This window comes from Trematomus bernacchii, unplaced genomic scaffold (assembly GCF_902827165.1).
Source record: "Trematomus bernacchii unplaced genomic scaffold, fTreBer1.1, whole genome shotgun sequence".
NCBI lineage: Eukaryota > Metazoa > Chordata > Actinopteri > Perciformes > Nototheniidae > Trematomus > Trematomus bernacchii.
This window is the reverse complement of record NW_022987616.1, coordinates 4,825,337-4,845,193: the sequence shown is the minus strand read 5'-3', so window position 1 is coordinate 4,845,193 and position 19,857 is coordinate 4,825,337. Positions and strand designations below refer to the sequence as shown.

The 19,857-nt window shown below is 41.9% G+C and overlaps 1 protein-coding gene across 1 annotated transcript in view; it reads right to left on the bottom strand.

The window, feature by feature from the left end:
• Window positions 1-16,503, bottom strand: part of cntnap2a (contactin associated protein 2a) — a 305,998-nt gene extending 289,495 nt beyond the window's left edge. Inside the window, 1 exon segment of the mRNA XM_034132634.1 lies at window positions 16,353-16,503. Within this exon segment, the coding sequence (XP_033988525.1) occupies window positions 16,353-16,455 (103 nt within the window). The 5' untranslated portion in view covers window positions 16,456-16,503.
• Between the last annotated feature and the right edge of the window lie 3,354 nt (window positions 16,504-19,857).

Genomic DNA, 19,857 nt, shown 5'->3' with positions numbered 1-19,857 from the left:
TCAGCAGGTTTCTTAGCGCTCCACTTTTCCTGGGGCCTTTTGTTCAATTTCTCTTTTGCTTTTTGTTGATCCACTTTTCCCCAATATTCTTTTGCAGCTGTGCAATCTTTTTCCACTAATGTGCCTATTGACACCAGTTGGTGCACGGTTCTGACAGTGCCCCGAAGGCAACCAGCTATTCTGGGATTGCAGTTGTTGAGTATTTTCCTCACCAACTTCGCCTCGGTGATATCGGGTTTCCATCGTAGACAAAGGGCTCGGTAATCATAGGCAAAATCCCTCAAACACTGTTCGGGTAACTGCACCATATCCCTCAACTTCTCCTCCACTTCCATGAGGTAATCAGGAGGTAGGAAAGCTGTATGAAAAGCTTCTTTGAATTCTGGCCAGTTGTGGACTGTGCTTTTTGCTACACACCACCAACTATGCGCTGGCCCCTTAAGAACCCCAGATAAAGCCCCTATTAGCTCTGTATCTGTTATTGGCCTAACTTCAAAGAATGTTTCACAGCCATCCACAAAGTTCAAAACCTCTCCAACCTCCCTGGAACCACCAAAAGAGGGGAACTCCATATGAACGACAGGCTTTGAATACCCCACCGGCGTACTGGTTGGATGGCGGTATACCGCTCCTACAGGTGAGATGGGGTTTATATTGTCAATGACTCTTGGTGGTTGTCCCAGCGGAAGTAGGTCAGTGAATGATGTCCTGCCGTGTGGCGCAGCATCAATAGCATCACGTTCTCTTCTGGCAATCTCTGCTCGGCCGACAGAAACTACAGCAGAGGGAACTGAATGAGTAGGAGTGGGATTACTAATATGAGGACCCGACACCTGAGTATCAGTACCAAGAGAAGGAGCATGGGTGTGAGAGGCACTACTACAAGGTGTTTGACCTGGAGTGGTGCAACCATAAGACGTCTGAAAAGTATCACCAGCACTGACCAAGGGCCTATGGACAGCAGGGAGGCTGGCGCGCTTCAGCCTTTGAATTTCTGCCTTCCATTTTTCATCACGCCGTTGTAAACAGTCCACCAGTTTTTCTTCAAAGTTTTCCAAAGTTGACATCACATGATGCTCCAGTGCTTCAACATTTTTTTCCACACAGCCTCTGATGCTATCTTCTCGGTTTAGCGCACTATTAACTGAATCTCTAAAATCAGCCTCAAGGGAGTTCACTCTCTCTATAACTATTCCCAAGTCTGTGGAGAAAGATGCTAGGGCAGGATATGCAACGTAAAATGGATTGACCCACTCTCCTACACTTTCCTCCTGCTCTGCATCAGATATATAAAGAGAACCGATCACAGAGGTAATATCAGTAATAGATTTTCTTCTTGTTATCCAGGCATCACCTCTGTTTTCATGGTGTTGCCCACTGGTCTCCTGCACTATATTACATTCTTCAGGCTCATTCTCTTCTAAGTGTGCTTCCATATTCTGACGTACATTTTCTTCAGAAGCCATTGCTTGACTATGGTTATTTTTACACAAGTACATTACAAGTTTTTCTTTTCTCATCCAATCAATACAATTCAACACATATGCTTGTAGTGTCTCAGTAAACAAAAAAGTATTACCGCAGCAACTATCTCAATTGGCAGTTTCAAAATCTCCAAAAATGTTCCCTTTAAATAATATCAGATTTTTTAAATCACATTTCATTCCCCTTACTGGCCACCATCTCTAACGATCAACTATCAAAAATAGCTGTGTTAAATAAACGCACAAGGGGTTCTTGATATGAAATAATATATTAAAGGTAAACAGAACTGATAAACAGATAATCTACTCTTTCCACAAAATAGTCCCCACGAAAGTGTATTTACTACAGTCTATATGCACACATTCACAAAATAAACAAAGACAGGTTTTATACGTTATTCACGTGTATTCACCGTTTTTGAGCGAAACAAAACAAACAAAACCCAACAAAAAGTCCGCTCGGTGATAAACCGAGATTGTCTTTACTGCCTAATCCAGGACATAGTTCATTGACAAAAAAAAACTGTTACTCCTGCGCCAGTCGGCAGCAAAAAACTGGAAATGTTTGTAGGCCTATTTAGGCTATAATCCACAGAAAGAAAAATAGGATGATCGGCGTGGCACAAAGGCGCGATCTCACCCTGTTTTGGAGAGAATCTCTCTCAATCTGTGCGCGTCCTCTCCAAGGAGACGTGCTTCCAGGTCGGTCGATGCACAATTGCACAATTCAGTTACTTTCAGTTACTTCCCCGTAGCATTTTAACATATGTATACATGCTGAGGAAAACTTAAATATCCCGCTGAATACCCGCATTCGCCTCACACACGCTTCCTCCTCCCGTGAGAACCAACCCCTGACATCCCGGTGACGCACCCACTATAAAGGCTCCGTGCGTGCTGCGACCAACCCGGTATCACGGCAAGACGTGAACATGTGACGATCGACCATGCTGGGAGACGTGAATATGTCACGGTTTCGTCCCTTCAAACGTGACTGTGGGTGTTTCTCAATTGCGAGTAAAGCTGCTTCAGAGCCACTATTTCAAGCATACTACGTCATCGAGTGCCGCCGAAGTACTGTTCCAATCTCCAGCATACTTGGAAATCTACCGAGCCCGGCGTACTCCGTTTGGAGAAATATCGAGGCTGCACATGAGTAGACTCCGCGGTCTTAAAATCCCCACAATGCTTTGCGCACGGACCAATTTCCCCAAATCTGTGACGGAAAATGTAAGAGGCGGGGCCTCTCATATGACGCACACCTGCACACTTGCTAGCGTGTTCCACACTTCGTTTTCCGAATACCAGGAAGTATTCTTGCCTCGCTTCTGAAGCAAGATGCTCGGCAGACATGTGCTACCAAGCAAGCGTACTCGCGATTGAGAAACACCCAGAGAAGACTAAACATTTATCTGCAGATCCCTATAAAGTATATTCATTACTCGTTATTCTCTACTAATAGTTAATTAAAGACTGTATATAATGGCTATTTTGCATATCCCTTTCAAGATTTCAAGATTTTCTAAGGTTCATTGACATAATCATATACACAACTAATTCAATAACGTGCTTTAACCACTAGGTGTTGCACACAAGGTACACACAGCCATAATAACTTTGTATTATTAGTGTAGGACACTTGTGTATGTATAACATCTGAAGATGTGTAGTTTTATTCATGTTTTCACATAATTGTACAGGATATTGCTATATTATTTCACATGTTTTACTTCTAATATCTGATTTGTAAAACATCACAGACAGAAAGGTATATCCGTCATTTAACAGTAAGCTATTGCAATTCTGAATCCATAGAATGTGTCTCCCATCACCCAAATCCCCTGACTATTCTCTCAACTCAGTATTTACATTCTTATATTCAAAGAAAATCAGTAATATCTTTAAAAACGACAAGTCCTTTTATATCAGCTGTCCACCGTTATGGTGTAAATAAAACCTATCTACCAATTGGATCAAATATAAAAGTCAGCCGAATTAGTATTGATACTGCAAGGAGACGTATTGTGTGAAAAGAAATGTAAGATGTTTAATTGCTGATATATTTATGATCCACGTCACGTTTTCAGTTTTGGCGGCAGTGCTTCTCATCAGGGCTCTATAAATACAGAACTACGGCAGATATGTCATATTTAATGCAGCCGAACCGTGTATTACAATGCCGTTATGTGATGACCTCCAAAGAGAAAAGCAAGCAAACTCGGAATAAAGTATTCTTTTATTTTTTTTAAATGTTTTCGGATTTCACATCAACAGGAGTCCGGTTAACTAAAATGTCCGTGCGGAACAATACCCCCAACCCATAGATCCGTGGGTGAATAATGTCAATCACCACATTACACACACATCCTTCACATTTACATTTTAATTTACATTAAAGTATTTCGTGAGGCCTTCTAAAATGTTTTAAAATATAATTAGGGTTGTAGTTGAAGAGTTTGTAAATTGCGTTGCCTGGCAACGCAATCGCACAACGTCACGTCCGTTAATTCCACATCCTCACCTCCACACACATGGATTAACATCGATTTAATACATTAATGTAGCCTTTGTTTCTGCTAAAAGAGGTGTCGACCAGCTAGGGCAACAAGAAAATCGGCGAAATCGAGTGTGACGATTAAAAAATAAATTAAAAACATCTAATTTTGACAATAAAAACCGACCAATAGGCGCGGTAGACCATTTGCTAGGCACTTCCGGGTATTTCTCCACTGGTTGGGCCATGTTAACAATACCGTGTAACTGTCACGTTTGAAGGGACGAAACCGTGACATATTCACGTCTCCCAGCATGGTAGATCGTCACATGTTCACGTCTTGCCGTGATACCGGGTTGGGTGCAACAGGTGAATATGTAGATGAGGCTTAATGACCCACACCCCCAAACCATACATAAAAGTGGACATTTAACAACTGTAGTTGCGAGGATAATACACATGTATCATAGTTTTCATTTCATTTAAATATAAACCACATGCCTTAACCTTTTTCCCTGCCACTACAGTTTATATGAAACACTTAGATCAATCTGCGACTGTCACAACCTGGTAATCTAGAGATCTTGAGGGAGCAGTGAAACATACATAAAGACATGCATAGAGACAGCAAGATAAGGAGGGATCCACTTTGTATGTGAATAGGGAGGCAACGTGAAAGGAGAAGTGAAATGAGGTGGCATTAGAATAATAGGTAACCTTCAGTGACGTGCGGTGAGGTTCATGGCTGGTGAGGCACTGACTCTTTCAGAGTCAGATTTACAAATATTATATTTTGACCTTAATCGAAATATTCTGTTATTTTCAAAAGCTTTTTTAGTCTGATGCTATGATTAATTTTAAACAGACCGTTCAACAAAAGGATACCCAAAATCTAAATAGTGGATTGTTCTTTCTTAGTAAGATCGCATTTTCATTACAAATGTGGTCTTACCTTGACTTGAAGATGAAGTCCATGCTATCCTTCTGGACAACAATCTCTATTACTGTTTTGTAAAAGTCCTCCTTATCTCCCTCTAGTTTCAAAAGTCTAGTTTGTTGTTTGCATCTACCGTCTCAGCGTAGAATTACAGTAGCAACAAGAACCTGTGGGCTCACGTGCGCCCCCTTCAGTGCGGCAGAGGTTATGGCTGCCTCTCCTGGTGCTTTTGTCATTGCCGTTGTACGATGAGACCAGCGAGCCTAAATATCTATACGTGAAATAAGTTATTTAGAGACTATGGATGGCGAGGATAAATGTAATAAAGGGATCTACATACATTACATTGGTGACCTACAGTGAGATGGTAACAGGCATGCGCTTAGGGCCCGCTTTCCAGCCAGTTTCTGTGGGGTGACGCATTCTGAGGTGAGGCAGATCTCATCTGTGCCTCACCTCACCCCACAGTAACTGGCTTGAGCGCGCTCACAAAATAAGTGGCCGCGCTAAATTAGTGCCCGCGCTCCAGCAAGTTACTGTGGGCTTACGAGAGGCAGAGCTCGTCCCTGCCTCAATCCTCATTGCTCCCATGTAGCCATAGTTGTAGCGGAGCTCGGCAAATTTGCTGATTTTGACTATAAGAAGCGATTGGAATCATACAGAAATCACATTTACAACACAGATCAGTGGAGACATTTTATTATTATTATTATTATTATTTAGTTTTTCTTTAATTGTTTTTCCGTTACATTGGAGTATGGCTCTGCCTCCCCTGACTGCACGTCGCAACCTTAGTATATCAAATAGTCTGAACCACAGAAGAGAGAAATAAAGGAAAAGCACAAGGCACAGACAGATGGGACCAAGAGAGGGGAACAGAGAGCCAAGAAAAGCACAGTGAAAGAAAAATATGGAGGAGTTCAGAGACAGGAGGTGAGAGAAATGTATAAAGAGGAAGCAGTGACCCCTGTCTGACTAATCTTAGCTTACACTGGAACAGCCCCTGAACCAGAGCTAATGGAGCACATCCACATCGAACCTCAACTCTCTCCCTTTCTCCATCTTATACACACTAAGATATTTCTTATCGCACACGTTTCCACACCTGCCAAGCCTCAGCTCCACAAACAAACATATTGACACAAACAAGTAGCATACTGTATACTGCATGTTTTCACCGGATGCAACTCTTTGCCACCTGGAAACAAACATAAATACACACACACACACACATACACACACACACATACAGATTTGGTAAAGCCAAGGCAGGCGGTTTGCAGTACAGACTCTGCACAAACAGATGTAATGTATGTACTATTAAGCATGATTCATATGGAAGTCCAGAGCCAATTCTAAGGAACAGTATTTATCCAGAAATATTTGAATGAATTGATACCAGTTCAAACAAAGCTGATAACTCCACTGTTCGTGTTAGTGTTGCAGCACCACTCTTTAATGACAGCCGACAGTGCAGCAAATGAAAGTGAAAATTAGGAGTGAATGTAAAAATGATTTTGTCGCACTGGTGATTGACACCTGAGTAATTTATAATTAGCGTTGATTCAGAAGTTAACTCAATCACAGGCCGAATGTATAAGTCTTTATTTCAAAAGTGTCAAATTCATAATAAAACATTTGTAATTGTATGCATGGGATCGCAGTCGTTATTGGCACAAACTCGATATTAGATTTTGACACACACAAAAACACAAACAAGCAACTGTGTGAATGTTTGTTTTTTTGCAATACTGGTAGAGTTTGTTCGAAGACTCTGCAAGAGAGTAGTCCTGGCTGACATCCCAATTATTGTGCACCCTTACCACTGTTTCCTCCTGACTGAACTAACACACACACACACACACACACACACACACACACACACACACACACACACACACACACACACACACACACACACACACACACACACACACACACACACACACACACACACACACACACACACACACACACACACACACACACACACACACACACACACACACACACACACACACACACACAATCTGTTCAATGCAGTGGTTTCATTTGAAGCAGAAATGTTGCAGAAACTACAACTTGCCTTCCCGGTTAAATGTCTCAGTTGTATTACCACAAAGCGTGATTCATGCGAGACACACACCCAGAGACCAAGTCATGCACACGGTCAGGACCACACAGTCAGCTTCACTATTCTGAAATAGAGACACACACACAGAAATACACAGGTTATGTTTTCCAAGTGACTGGCTGGCTACAGTATGTTCCCATTCTGTCTCTGTGCTTTTCCTCCGAGTCTAAAGAGAAAAAGGAGGAGTGTTTCTTCAATGGAAGTAGCCCAAAGATTAATTCACTTAATCTTGGGCTGTAAATGGGGTATTCAAGCGGCTTAAAAAACAAATTGAATGCAAAGGCTGAGAGTAATAACAACATTTGTCTTAGCTGTGGCACAATGCCCTTTTCCACAGCACTCTTCCACATGAGCTGGTGGCTAGATTTCCAACATCCATTATGAGAGAGAGTGCATACACACATGTACGTCCACGCACGGTCTGACAGACACACACTGGCGCTCTCACACACACACACACACACACACACACACACACACACACACACACACACACACACACCACACACACACACACACACACACACACACACACACACACACACACACACACACACACACACACACACACACACACATGTTGACAATGCTACCTACTGTACTGTATGGAGCACAGAAAAGATGGAGAGGGAAAGACGGGGTGGGACTATCGTAGAATTAAGAGTAGCTGAGTAGCTGTGTGTGCAGGTGTGTGTGTGTGTGTGTGTGTGTGTGTGTGTGTGTGTGTGTGTGTGTGTGTGTGTGTGTGTGTGTGTGTGTGTGTGTGTGTGTGTGTGCGTGTGCGTGCGCGTGTGTGTGTGTGTGTGCCAGTTGGACAGATGTTGTGCTGCAGTTTTGAAAGTGTAATCCCCAGGTTCATCATGTTACCCATCAGGCACGTGCAGCTCAAAGGGTTAATGTTGCAGAATATAGGTTACACTCAAAGGCAGACGAGAGAAAGCAACAGTTTAAATATCCACTGACAATGGGCTCGATGCGACTCTATATATTCTAGAGATACAGCTTTATGTGCTGGATCACTGCAAAACTGTTGGCTAATGATTTAGTTATGTATGCTGATTATTTCTGCATGAGCAATAACTAATTACTTAATGTACCAAGCTGAAAGTCTCATTAGATCACTGTACTCACTCTGACTGAATAATGCATGTGGGATATATCCGTGTTTTACATGCAATCAACAGCTCTTCTGCAGTGCTGTGGCAAGTTGATACTTTGAATGCAAGATTTCTCCCAAAAACTGGCCTTTGTTCTGATTTGGCAGAGGGCATATTTGAAGTTTGAGGTTCACATTATGAAACCTTTCGGCTCACAACCTGATTTTATAGGACCAAGCTAACATATTTCTTCTAAATAAAATCGGCGTGTTATATATATAATATATTTAGAAAGACTTATGACTGCTGACCCGATAACCACACAAGTAGAACATTTGGTTTTCAGCACACAATCTTTTTAATAATGCACCAATTCTCGTTGTGTCATTTAGCTTTGACCTGGTGTGCATATACTTTGCATGTTAATATCACTGTGCCTTCTTACTCAGGCCCATATAGCGTCATGCCTAATAAGATCAACGGTTAACAAAATATGAACAGAAATGATTCTATTCCTTCTTTAGTACTGCATTTATAATACATTATGATCACAGTAGTAATTAGGCATGAGAGTATGTGTTTTAAAACAGCCATTTGTACTGAAGCAATAACATGCCACTGTAATTAAAACATCAGGCACATGTTCACATCATACTATACTTTGATCAATAACCATTGAAACAAACATGGATGTTATTATTCCATCCATTAATGAAGTGCTTCTAATATTAGTTTAGATTTTCAGTCACCAGTTGCATGAACAAACATGTGCACTTAGTAGCAATTTAAAGTGGACCTATCATGCTATATTTGAATAATATAGTGTAGGACCATACCTATATAAGGCATATTTATACTTTTTTTTTTTCAAAATACCAAACAGATCATGCATTTTAGCCATGCCTCATTTTGCTCAATTTGACAATTTATAGCTCTGTTTGTGCAAGGGCTGATTCTGTGAGCAACAGCACCACCTACAGGCCTGGCATATGTACTACAGCGTCTCCAGCGCTTTCGAACGGCAATGGCCGTGGTTGTCTCATCCTGATTGGTGGAGTTGGCCCAATAGCCGTAGCGCCACCGTCCTGACGTCAGGACAGTGTTCAAATCTGGATCAGTTTTTATCAGATCCGTTGCAGCCCCTTTTTTTAGAGATTTGGGTATGGAGGAAAATAGAGAGGGTTGTGTTTTCTGACACTTGGTGAGTTCCCTGGAACACCGGGGACACATATTCATGTATAACAGACGTACAAAAGTGCATTTTGCATGATAGGTCCCCTTTAAGCTACACTCCTGAATATGGCTGAGACAATTAAAACATACTAGAGAGGTCACCTGACAGCAGCTGGGATTCAGAACATGGGACATGACTGGCAGGATGTGAGGGGGGGAGGGATGCCAGAGAGGGATCATGTCTGCATTGTTCTAGCTTTGGATCAACTGCAAAAGCATGCACAACGGTTATAACACCACACGCTCTGGAAAGTGTGTCTAAATCTTCTCCCTGCCACTCTGTGTAGAGGTGAATGCCCGGTTTTACCTTGTGCTGCTTTTGACACACTGGTTGTTGACACTGTCATTTTAAGTCGGATCCACTTACGCTGCTTTTAACTGATCTTTCTATCACCTTCAGCAGCACAGCACTGGCTTTTATATTGCCTTATTACCTTAGATGTTGGACCCTATCTATAAGCTTCTTCTAAGTGATTGAACTGGTGTATTTGAGGCTAAAACAAACACCATTTCAACTCCGTATTGGGAAACCTTTTGGCCTATACTAAGCTCGCAGTAATACCACCTATAAAAACAGCCAAGGTGGACTTCAGAACTAAATACAGAGTTTTGATCAGCTGTTGTTTTTCTTCTAAACCCTGACACATTGTTCATACTGTAGGTCCTATAGAGACACATTGAAAATGATGGTGATAACAATGGTGACGGTGATGATGACTATGATGATGATGATGACCATGAAGATGGTGATGATGATGTGCACTAAGTGGATTTTAAGTGGTTATTCAGATCAAATGAAAGAGCTGTTAGGAGGGATGTCATAAGATCAATCAAGTAGTAGAACAGCCAGGTATCTCCAAAGTGAAGTGTAGCATTAGGTGACAAAGCCCGCTCCATTTTCTGACTAATGCCAGGCTGACGCGGCTACACGTTATAATACCAGCGGTAATATTGAATGACAAGGTTTCAGGGAAAATCCTCGCCCCTTCAACAATCTTTCCTCGAGCTGTCTCTCTTCATCCTTCTCTCTTTTCTGAGAAGTGCTGCCTCGTCTCCTGTCCCTTTCTCTTCTTCCTCCAATCCTGCCAGCCTACTCTACATTTTAGAGCGCCTTGTCTAACGAGCTGGACAGATTCTGACGGGAACACATTCCACTAGAATAACTCTCACAACCTGAACATTTGCACATGCGTAACACACACACACACACACACACACACACACACACACACACACACACACACACACACACACACACACACACACACACACACACACACACACACACACACACACACACACACACACACACACACACACACACACACACACACACACACTTCAATTGATGAGGGCAGAGCAAGAGAGGTAGTGGTGTGAGCTGCATGGTGTGTTCGTGTTGTGTTACTCACATTGTTAAGGGAATTGTGATGCATAACTGGTCAGTGCACATTTGTGTCACTGTGGCCTTGCTCCCATGATGAAACAGAGATAGCCTTGCAGTAGCATTCACTTTCAAGAGATACAGTTCAATTCTTCAAGGATACTGATACAGCAGTCCAAAGTAAAAAGCTAACAGGGAACAGAATAATACAACATATTCATTTTGCTCTGAGTTTTTGTTTCTTACTATTAGATGTGTGTGACACTAATGAGAAAACCAGAAAAGAGCTTCTACCGCCAACATGAATTTAAATGTTTTAGCGATTTATTAACTTTGTGCATTTATGAATTTACACTTTGAAAAGTCGTCGGTGAAGGCTTGTCACAAGTAAACATGTGTGTCATATTATGCAGGTTGTTAAGATACCCTTGTCGAGTCAAATTCATTTATTATGAGCTGCTGTGAAATGAAGCAATTCTGATTCATTGTGCTCTAAAAATAAAGTGCTTTTTGCAGTGGATTATAGGTCAAACATTTCGATCCAAAAAGCACTGTCTAGAATTCATGTTTAAGTGCGATTAAAATATTAATACTCTGATGGGGTAAGCACATTTGAGGAGCTGTATGAGCACGGAGAACACACACTGGGTCTGTTTGGCTGTGATCCATGGCATAGGGTTGATGCAGTGGACGAGTAGGCGCTGCTTTTAGAGTTCACACAAGCAAAAGCATCATATTACTCACTTAAAAAGCATCTAGTGGAGACTTTATCAAAGACATGTAATGCGGAGGAAAGGGGTTGTGAGGAGAGAGACAGTAGATAAACTACAAGGAGTGGGAGTTGATTATGGCCAGATGATAAAACCACTGAGGAGAGCCAAGTAGGGATAGAGAGAATAAGAGATAGTAGAAGAAGGGGCAGGAGGCGAGACAGAAAAACAAGAGAGAATGAAATAATGAGAGAAAGAGTGGGGAATCAAAGACTAAGAGGGAAAGAGTAAGAGGGAACATAAGGACGATGAGGAAAAGAAGCAGTGGAAGATTTATTGAAAATATAGGGAGCGATGGGGTCAAAAAAAGAAGCGGGAGGAAGGGAGCAATTTAGACAGAGGAGGACAGGACAGAAGAGAAAAATGGCAATTAACAACTCGACCCTGTTTCCTAACGCTAACTCGCACGACCTGATGCATGATACATCTAACAATCTGGAGAAAACACACATACACACACAGAGGCAGGTGCACACACACAAACACAAACACACACACACACAAACACACATGGACCAAACAAAGCTAAACACCAAGTATTGAGCTGATCTAATCTGAGCCAAACTAGTCTGCTCCCTCCAGCTCTAATCCTATTATTACCACCTCCTACTGGGAGCCGTCACACACACACACACACACACACACACACACACACACACACACACACACACACACACACACACACACACACACACACACACACACACACCACACACACACACACACACACACACACACACACACACACACACACACACACACACACACACACACACACACACACACACACACACACACAGAACCAAACATACACACAGCTAAGAAAGGGGAAGCAAAGACACAGACTGGGCTCAGCTCTACCTGTGTGTTGGTTCATGTGTGGTTGCAAAAGTATATCATATCTCACTGGCATCTTTTAAACAGTGACTGATGATGTGATAATAATCACAATGACTCATTTGTTGACTGTAGAAATGATTAATGGCGCATACCAATGCAACTGTGGTAGGACTGTGAGGACCTATAGCACCAGATTGCTCTCTTGTTTGTGGCGCTACGCTACATTTATGACACTCTTGGTACCCCTCAAGCGTCAGTTTTTATTGGTCTGGGACGGTGCGTCAGCTCCGATTGTTATGTGCATAGTGTCTTTCCAAAATTAAATTCCAATGTAAGAAGTTTTTAGGTTTAGTTACACAACACAAATACCTGGTTAGACTTAAGAAAATATTGTGGTTTCGTAAGTCTATATAACAAAAAGCAAGCTCAACTTAGAGTCCATCTTGTTTCTGGCCACAAATCGGGCCATGGGGCTTCACTTACTTTGGCCGCGCTTGCTTGAACTTAAACATCATGTTTAGGAGTTGGGAGTGACACCAGGATGTAAATGCAGTCACAACAATTCTAGTTTAAAAATGAATCCCTTTAAAAACACAAGCTATGCCTAAATGTGCCTCATTAGTCAGGTGTGTGCCATATATAAATGGGAAGAACTATTAAGAAATGCCAAAAAAGATGCAACTGAATTTGCACTCAACATTGTGTTTCACATTATATACAATGAATGATATTAAAGAACAGGAAAGCTTCTCTTGCCCTGTGTGGCCCTGGAGGTACAACTAGACTGATGTCTATGTCAAATGGCGAGGCATGCTTAATGAGATGAGAAAAGGCTAATCTGATCCTATATCAGACAGCCTCCAGGGGCATCCCATTTAGCCACCAACAGTGTCACTAAGAGCCTGCCTTAAAGACACACTCTTTATTATTCATACACTGGTGCAGAGAAAGTTAACAAAGTTAAACCCTGTCCTTTAAACACGGAGCAATGCATGTGCAAAGCTGAGTAGGAGAGTGAAAGGCTGATTAAAGGATGGATTTGCCATTTCAAACAATACATTTAACATAAACTATTGTACATCTTAAATTCTGTACGATAGGGCCAATTAACTGATCATTTAAAATGTTTTTGAAGTGAAACATTAATACACATTGAGCTGATTTCCCTATAAGATGAAAAGGCCATTACATCAGCAAAAAGGGATGAGGATTTGAATAAAAAATGTGAACAATGTATGTCCTGATGGTTATTAGACATAGAGGTGTTGAGATACCTTGCTTCAGAGACACAACAAAAGCAAAAGTACAGTGAGAAGTCAATAGAGAATACAGCTGGAGTACAAGGACTAACACCGTCTAATTGTCTTCAGTTATGTGAGCGTTGGTGGTTGTATGTGCTCCTTTGTGCATATGTGTTTGTCTGCTTGAATGCATCTCTGTGTGTGTTCATTTTATTTAGTTGGACATCAAAAGGTGTCCAGCAAATTATATCCCTGTGCTAGCCAATTAAGTGAAACTCGAATGCAACATCAAACTGACAGCCGCTTCAGGCCAAGCTCGCGTGGGAGAAAATCCCCCAGATTATTCTTCAACATGCAATCATTTCTCTACCCAAACATGCATGGACATGTGTATGAAAATGCATTCAGAAGGAAAAACATAATTAATTATTTGTAGTGCTCTCTCTCTCTTTCTTCATTGGTACACATAACTCATACCTCTAGCATTTTCAGTTTGCACTTGGGAAACTCCACACAGTCGGAGGGTCAACCAGGCCATTGACTTTTAGTGTGTTTGTCCCGGCAGGATGGAATAGTTAATCTTTTTTTGTCCATGCCTCAGACCATTGGCCACAAGGACGTTGTGTATTCCCCCGAGTGTTTCACATCTGCCCCCGGAGCAGGGATCAAGTCAGCAGATTTAAGCTCGGGTGAAACTGCTTGGCCAACATACCGTTTGTATAACTTTATTTTACTCTCTCTCCGTCACACACACACACACACACACACACACACACACACACACACACACACACACACACACACACACACACACACACACACACACACACACACACACACACACACACACACACACACACACACACACACACACACACACACACACACACACACACACAGGCTTGCCTCCCGCATTTCAAATTCCACCCTCATCCTTACCCACACTCTGATATTCCTGTTGTGTGCTGTTATTGGATTTGTATTCAAAATAAATATGTATAAATGGTATTTGGAAGATGTTTATATGAAAATAAATCTCACTTCACTATTATTTATGGAGCTCATTCAAGCTACTTTCTTTCTCTCAACCTGCTCAGGGGACACTGAAGCTGACCTGCCAATTGAAGGGAGCAAGAGGACTAGGGATTTCCATAAACGATCAATACAGTTTTATATATTAAGTGTTATCCCTATGACACATATTCACTGTGAGGACATTCTTATGAGGAAGGAAAATGCACTGCCCATCTCTATCTCTCTTTATTTCCACACACACACACACACACGGCTCGCGGTGCCGTCTCACCGTCGCAGTCTGTCGGATGGGATGATTAATGAGGCTCGTCCACGGACACATTCATCCGGGACCTGAGGAGCCCTGGCGATCACCGGGGGAATCAGTCACACCGGCTGAGCAACATCCCAATCACACCAAACCAAGGCTGATACCAGGACCAAACAGAACCAAGCATATTGCAGATCAATAATATCACGGACATGGTATGTCTCCAAATAAAGCACAAGCAATACCGTACCAATAAGAATGCGTAAACACGTGAATCAACTGCACACGTGTTGATGAAAATATAAGGTAAAAAGATTCCCATTTAAGATGTAGTTGACATGCAAAAAAGCTCATCCTGGGTATTCCAAGTCTTAAATGTGTGGGGCTTAAACTACGTAACTAAATCCGTAATTTGTGTTCGAAGAATTGTCATCTAATCTACAGTCAAATTTGTCTCCAAGTTTTTCCTTTGACCTTTTGCTAAAGTTTGCTCAAACTGGCCCAGACCTGATAATAGTGACACTACATTCAAATTGCATTGAAACTTCATAAACAGAATTTGAAATTCCCAGCAATAGCTTCAAAATAAGAAATATTCTATATTTCCCCGGTCATTGAAAGTGAAACACCTTCCAAATAGTCATTAGACATAACTCCCTTTCTACACATGTGGACATTCGAGGAACATCTGGATTTTGGACAAAGCCAGTGCAATGATCTGAAACCAATCTTGCTTGGAACAATCTTCAGCAAGAATTGAAACTGAGCAATCTCATTCCTCTGCATGTTTTTCTAAATGAAATGCTCTTTGATACTATGGGCACTTGTAAATGTCGATAACTATGTAAATGTAACCTGTAAATATAATGTATGATGTCCTTTATTGTTTTATGTTTCATTTGGAACCTATTTGCTGCAGGTCTCCCTTGAAAAAGAGATCCATGATCTCAATGGGACCAATCTGCTTAAATAAAGGTTTGAAATTAAATTAAATGAAATCTGAAACATAGATTTGATATAAAGTAAATCTCCCAAAATCCAGAAAAAGCTGAATAAATAAACAGCCATTTGTGAAATCGTTTCAAACTCCGCTCTCAAAAGCATAAAAGACAGAAAAGCTTAACTCACGCACTGAAAAGTAATTCAGTAATTCATGTCAAAATCACCCAATGGGAATTTCCCCGGGCGCTAAAATCAATGCAGCAGAGATCCTGAGGAGTTTACACTCGTAGGTTTAAACTCAGAAGGTAACCCTTCTCAGGCTCCCTCTCTTTCCCAGCCGCTGCATCTGGCTCCCGGGAGCCCAGCTCCACCGTCGGGATACCTGCAGCCTGCCAGCACCGCACCCCTCTCGCGCTACTGTTATGCTCCAGAGACAGGCTCGGTCTGCTTCCCATTCATATCCCCGCTCAGCGCCGGGGGACACATCCAACAATTAAGAAAAACAACTTACGGGTTGTTGGCAAAGCTCCGTGCACGCAGTTGACATGGCAGAAAATCCACAAAGCAACCGGCAATAACAACGTGAATCCCCGGGCAGGACGGTGCCGGTGCATCTTCACGGCCGGTGTGGACGCAGCGGGAGAGGAATCACTCGGGAAACACTGCGCCGTAAGTTGAGGACTGTAACGCCAGTCGGTCCGTCACACTGGCTTCGCAGTTGAGGACTGGCGAAGAGGAGCCTGTCTGCACGGACTCACTCTCTCACTCTCTCACTCTCTCTCTATCTGTTTCTCACCCCCTCCCTCCCTCTCTCTCTCTCCCTGCCTCACTCACCCTCTCGAACCAATAAAGAGATGATGTAAGGATCGCGCCGGCTAACAGTCTGGTCTGTGCTTCAATGTGCCACGCACTTCTCTCTGCAGCTATTTCGCCTCCTTAGTTAGCGATTTAAGAAAAAACTAAACAATAAGAACAACGTTGTGTCCACCTGCACATGTCGGGGAGGACTCGGTGCGCCTGTAGAGAGCAGAATAGACTCCAGTAGTTCAGAAAGCATGACAGTGCGCCGCGGAAATCCACTGAAGTGATTCCTCCTCTCCAGCGCTCCGGTGCGCTGTCCGTGGTGCTGAACTTATCTCTCTGCCTCTCTGAATGTCTCTGCGTTTCTCATAGTGCCCCCCTCCTCCTCCAGGTGGAGGTAGCCTTGTGTATTTGTCTCCTTTGCTCATGACAAAAGCTCTACCGAAAGATGCACAGACCTAAAGTCACTCTCCAGGTCCTGAAGTCTCTCGTTATCTATTCTACCAGACTGTGTTGTAAAATGCTATGGGTGAGTATGAGGACGAATAATGTCATGAAGATTAATAAACACACAGTCCTAAACATTTGTAGTATGCAGTTGCTATTCCCAAATGACTTTGTCAATGTGTCAGAGATATGTTCTAAATGAAATCAGAAGTATACAGCATCTTAACTTGTTCTGATAGGATTGCAGAGAATTTGCTTTACACAAAGAAAACATTCTGTATAACTATAAAGGAGAAAGTGTTTTAGAAATCATTACACATGTTTTGAAAAAGTCCTTCCTCAGTAAAGAGATAACTCTCGGAAGTTATGCAGTTATAAACATTTTGAGTATTTGTATTAACTTCGCACATCTAGTTGTATTGCTTCAAGGTTGCACACGTGTACCTGAGTAACATGACTTACAAGGTGGGAATAAAATCCTTGAAAAGAAACCCACTCACACACACCCCATTTAAAGACAGCTCTATATGCTGAAAGCAATCTTCAAACAGACATTAAATCGTTGTTTTGTGTAATATTTAGATCCCTTCAAGCTAGAAGACTTGAGTCCAGATGTTTAAACTCAATATGACCCAAGCTAATGAATAGGTTTTATATTTTCCTACATACAGTACGCCTCTGCCTAATTCTGAACTGTAGAGCTGATTCTTAAAAAATGTATAAGCACATCGTTACTCTTTTCACTATTATAGTGGTACAGTTTTTGATGTGTGACCAAAGAAAGATCTAGAAATATCCTTCAGAAGCAGGTGAAGGAACATGTTTTCCTAATGACTAATCGTCCCCCGTATCTGGCTTTCCACATTTGTCATTATCAGTCACATCTGAGTCACTGTCATCTGTCCAGAACATGATTATCATCAACGTATCTTTCTAAATGAAAATGGTGAATGAAAATGGAAGAATTCAAAAGCTCCATTAGTGGTAATGTATCACTTATTTCTTCAAATGAAGGATTGATTATGACAGCAGCAAACTATACATCATGGCTTATATAAAGAGTCTGAAATGAAAAAGATGCAGGCACATAACCCTGTAATAGTTGTTAGCATATAGCTTCAGATCCTGTAAAAGTAACAGTATAAATCCATGTTGCTCAGGTTAAAAAAAAAAGGAGGGAAATTGTTTTATCACTACAGGTAAAACCCCATATCTAAAGCTGGATTTATACTTCATGTGTAAAAAGGTTTCTGAATACACACAGAGGCTATGTTCATCAGCTCCAAAACTCTGCCGTGGGCTACGCCTCAGCTGACGTGAGCCTTAAAGAAATGAAATACCACATCTGAGCTACGGTACGGCATGGGGACTGAAGGAACTGTGATTGGCAGCTTCCGTTTTCTCCAGCAAGCTTCTGACGCCGGTGGAGACTGATCAGAAAGAACACACCTTGAACACACGAATCATACAGTGTATGATATATCCAGTATCTGAAAGTGTTACGTTATGAGTGCTCTCATACTTGTTTGATTCTGAAATTGTATATATTTCTATAAATATATACATAAATATATATAGATATGTTTGTGTGTATATGTCCGCATCTGTAGCCTGTTATTGTCTCATTATACCGCACTGTCAATGAATTAAAGTAAATATATAAGTCGTCATGAGCACGGTTCTGTCCATCAGACAGAGGGCTGCTGTGCCTGCTGTCATCATTAATGGACGTCTCTTTAAAATGACCGCTCAGAGGAGAGGAGTTCTCATTTCTCTAACCCCCTGCTGCTTCCCCTCCTCTCTCCTCGGTTCCCCTTCTCGACTCCTCCGCTCGCATCTCCTGTGGGCGGGACTAAGACACGAGGATAGGAGTCGAGGATAGGAGTCGAGGAGGGGAGTTAGAGAAATGAGAAAGCTTCTGTGTCTGCTGCTGTGTGATTGTTCTCTTTCTCCACAATGACTGCAAATGGGTTTGTCAATAGTCATGTATAGATATGTAGAGCCTTCATTCATCTCAGGGAAAAACAGTGATGACTGATGGATCATAGATTTTTGAACAAAGAAGTTGATGACAGTGTGATGAATCTCCAGATGAAGGCGGGTTTGTTAAGTAAAATGCTTGTGAAAAAAAGGGATAATCACTGACGGCTGCTGTTCTCTACCTGCTGTTAGAAGGACAGAGAATAAGGCTCCGAGGTCTCACATTATGTGGGATCATTGGAAAAGATGCAGCCTTCATTTCTCGCAAACAATACAAGGAAATGGCTAGAAAAGTTTTCTTAGCTAGATTTTCTCTAAAGTCTTGTTTCTCAAAGTATGGCCATCTGCACTCTGCCAGGGGGTTTAGTCAAAGTCAAAGTCAACTTTAATGTCAATCTCAGTTTGTGTTTACAGACAGAGAGAGCGAAAGGACGTTTCCAACAATCCCGAATGTAAAATAATACAGTATACAGATATGTATATCCTATATACACAATCAACAGACACATTTACACATATGCACACATTAAAGGTCCCATGTCATGCTTTTCCAGTTATAACCCGTCCCCTTGTGTGTTATGTAGGTTTTTCTGCATGTAAACGGTCTGCAGAGTCACAAACCCTCAAAGTACACCCTGTAGCGAGTAAAACTCTAACACAGAAAAGACCTGTCTATGCTGCCCCAGAACGCCTCGTTGGACATTTCTCATTTTCCATTTTCTTCTTCCTGGGTACAGCGACGTGCCCATACCCAAATGGACCAATCCGTGGAGCCCCTCACACACACA